The sequence below is a fragment of the Myotis brandtii genome, unplaced genomic scaffold, assembly GCF_000412655.1.
Source record: "Myotis brandtii unplaced genomic scaffold, ASM41265v1 scaffold384, whole genome shotgun sequence".
In the NCBI taxonomy this organism is placed as follows: Eukaryota; Metazoa; Chordata; class Mammalia; order Chiroptera; family Vespertilionidae; genus Myotis; species Myotis brandtii.
Window position 1 is genome coordinate 4,800,265 of NW_005364745.1, and position 3,794 is coordinate 4,804,058.

General features: G+C 49.4%; 1 protein-coding gene across 1 annotated transcript in view; it reads left to right on the top strand.

The window, feature by feature from the left end:
* PARP8 (poly (ADP-ribose) polymerase family, member 8) overlaps window positions 1–964 on the top strand; it is a gene marked incomplete at its 5' end in the record, with an annotated part of 136,802 nt that extends 135,838 nt beyond the window's left edge. Inside the window, one exon of the mRNA XM_005872624.2 lies at window positions 587–964. Within this exon, the coding sequence (XP_005872686.2) occupies window positions 587–689 (103 nt within the window). The remainder of the gene's footprint in view (window positions 1–586) is intronic.
* Window positions 965–3,794: the final 2,830 nt, after the last annotated feature.

The window sequence follows — 3,794 nt, forward strand, 5'->3', positions numbered from 1 at the left end:
CGCGCGCGCGCGCGCGCGCGCACACACACACACACGCACGCGCGCGCGCTCTAACGGGAAGGGGCGCATAAATGAGAACGCGTTATCACAGACCCACGCACCCGCCGGTGATAAGACGAAATGCTTCACCGGTCACCGCGGAGGAGTAATTAGAGGTGGGCGTGGAGCGCACGGCAGCAATGAGGCGGTTTCTTAGAGTCACTGGTGAGGAAGTGAGCGAAGCGGGAGAAGCCAGGGTCTGAGGAGCATGAACTTGACCCGGGCTTCATGAACCGCTGTGGGATGTCTGCTCAGAGAGCTCCCTGCAGCTCAGGCGGGCTTTGTGGGGGATTGAAGTTAAAACGTCACAGGAAGGAAGGGGCGAGGGCGAGGCATAATCGGGTGTGGAGTAGCGCAAGCTCCTCTGTGGTTCCCTGTGCACAGGCATCATTAGAATACAGCTGAGAACTCACTGTCTTTCGCTGTTGCTAACCCTGGGCTGTCTTCTCGGTAGCAAACAGCCTTTCTCAGCTGTTGGAAATGCTTTCTGAATTTCCTGGGACGTTTCCCCTTTGTTCACGTTTCATGTTTCTGCTTTGTGCCTTAGCTATGAAGATGGCCAAGTGGGAGATGCAAATATTAACACGCAAGAAGGAGGCATCCACAAGGAGATCCTTCGCGTAATCGGTAACCAGACCGCGACCGGTTGAAGGACCACCATCTCGCTAACGGGGTCTTGAAAGCCTTCCTCGGGTTCAAAGCTGGATTTTGAACTGAAGAAGATGATGAAATAATTTATTGTTATTATAAACAAAATTAATCCTTTGAATACTGATTTTTTTCTTAGTATTTCTAAGTATCTCATTAAATACCTAAAACGGTATGAAATTTATCAATTGTAGGGTTATGGAATCTAGGAATAAACTCTCAACAGCACTTAAACTGAAGTTTGGGTTGCTCACACAATAAACAGATTGAAAAAGCAGTTTTGTGCTGATATTTTTATATTAAACTCTTTAATTGGAAGTTTGGTATTATATACCGACACCTTAGGTTACCAAAATCGCATTGAGAGCGTTTTATAATGATGTCTAAATCTCTAAGATACTTTGCAATAAGTAAAATGTTTGCACATTCTGACGTGCTATATATATATATCGCGCAGCCTTGAGGTTACTGTGAGGACAGAGTGAGCCCCAGGCAGGTCTCTGCTGAAAGGCACTCACTCCACTCTTTCCTTTCTTCTCTCTTGACCATCCTGACTGTTATCACTGACAGAGACCCGCCCTCCAGACCCCTCCAGCCGGCGCACGGAGGGCACCCACCTGCCAGGGCTGATCCTAGTGCCTGTTGTTCCTCCTTCCAGAAGCTTCCCTGGCTCCCTGGTGCTGCCGCTTCCGGTCACTGTGGAATGCCCTAGGCACGGTTCTCTGTGGGTCTTTCTTACCCGTGTGGTCTTCTTCGTGACTCTGTACCTCCTGAGGTCGGGTTGGGGTTTTTGTGCCTAACACAGTGCTTGGCAGATAGAGGAACGAGTGAAACGCCCCATTATAACTGCTTGCTGAGCATTCCCCCTCAGAAAGTCTGTGAACGCCTTAAACTCAGCGTGTACAAAGGGGAGCCCATTACTGCTAAGTCCCCTGATCACTGTCCCTGCTCCCCAATCTGTGCAGTGATTCCACACATCAGAGACCTGGAGCCTGAGCTGCAGCTTCCATGTCTGTGTCCTTGCTCACGGTGCTCATCGCTCCCAAGTTCATCTTTTCTGTTTTTTACCGTCAGCACCTTTGTTTCCATGGACAGGTCACTCTCTCCCCGCAGGGCACACCAACTAATACCAGTTATTCTCCGCACTCTGATCTCCTCACTGCTCCCAATCCGTTATGTACAAGGCCGGGCTTGTTACACATTAGCATTATCACACCCGAGATACCTGTTTAATCTACAGAAACCAAACCAACGGTGAGCAGAAAAGGAGAAAAATCACCCATAACGTCCCCACTCACAGTTATTCTTTTGGTGTGTAGCCTGCATTTCTGTGCAGATACAATTTTAAGATCATGCTGTTCATATCACACTAGAGGCCCGATGCACGAAACTCATGCCAGGGGCTCAGCCCTCGCAGCCCCCAGCTTCCTCCGGAAGGTTGTCCGGAAGGTTGTTCAACTGTCTGGTCTGATTAGCATATTACGCTTTTATTATCATAGGTTACTTTTCCAAAAGCAGACTTTCGATGATTCCTTGCTCAGTCAGGCTGCCAATTATTTTACAAACGTGGCCTTCTGCAACGTAGAGCCCGTTGACTCACTTCACTTACCCTACAGACGACCGATGGAGTAGAATGATTATCCAGCAGCTTGGAGTTCTTCTTCCCACGACTGTCTCCACTCTCAGTCCGTCCAGGTGACTGGCCTGCTCACCAGCCCGGCCTGCAGCCAGTCTTCCAAGTCTTGACCACATGGTGGTCCCCCTGGGCCTCTCCAGACGCCCCCCTCAGACGAGATCTCGGTCTTCACCCCCAGTTTTGCACGCCCTGTCTTTGCACCTCCCCGGCTCCTTGTCCCAAAGTCATTTGCATGACTATTATCTCCCCTAGTAAAATGCAAATTATGTTCCTACTTGGGACCCTCCCGTTGTCTTGTGCAGAAAAGCTGAATGCTAGTGAGTGGGTGCAATGAGCAAAGACCCATGTTGTACCTTAATGGAGAGGGTGGACACATCGGGTTTCTCGCGGGGACTTGGCGAGAGCGGGCCATCCGTCCATCCACAGTGAGTGTCCTCTGTTGCTGGTGGAAAACAGTGCTATCGCTTCTGGGTTCCAGATTTAGGGAGACAGATGAGTTACCTGTGCCACCTGAGGCTTGTGACAGAGCTGCGACACCGGGTCTACAATAAAGGTTGTCGGAACATTCAAAAGTCTCTGTCGGCGAGCTTTCCTCTCATTCCCCAGGGAGTTCCCGACAGCTACGTTCCATCTGTTGCCTTATTTTCTCTCTCCTGGCTTTTGAAGCAAATTGGTTGATTTTCCAATTAAAATGTTCGTAATCGTTTTATGCTCCTGGGAACATGCGCCATTTCTGTTTCCTTTTAGATGCTTTCATTTTTCCTTCTTCATAAAACCCCAGACATTGTCTCACTTCCCTGTTGAGATCTTGCTCTGTTTCTTTTTAAAACGGTGTTGCTTTCTGGACTTGAACTTCCCAGGAACAACCCAGTGTTTGTCTGAAGTGCTAAGGAGTAGCCACCCAGGGCTGTGTCTGCCTTGAGGCCGGTGCCCTGGTGCCACCATCACCGCGTGTCTGGCTCTGCCAGTCCACCAGGGCGGGGGTCGTTGTTTGCCCTTTAGTGTTAGGTCTGCTTCAGAGTTTAAGGCACTGATTGCTTTGGGCCAGTTTCACTCTCGAGCTGTTGGGCTTCCTTCATGCTTCATTGACAGTGGGAAAGTGGGCATTTTTCTTAATACTTTCCATCTCAACCTCGCTCTTGCTCTCCGCTCTCCCTCCCCCTGTGCTCTGTGGGGGTGGAAAGTGCAGCACAGGGAATACAGTCAATCTATCGGAATCACTGTGTATGGGGCCAGGCAGGTACTGGAAATATCGGGGAGGGGGGCACTTTGTAAATACATGACTGTCTACGCTGCACACCTGAAACCAATAGAAAATAATATTGAATGTCAACTGAAAAATAAAATTAAAAATACAGACAAAACGAGCAATATCACCTCTTGCAGACTGGAGGGTTTATAGCAGATAAAATCTCCTGAATTCATCCCCGAGGCGGCCACGGCAGCCTGTGTCAGGTGTCAGTGCTTGTCA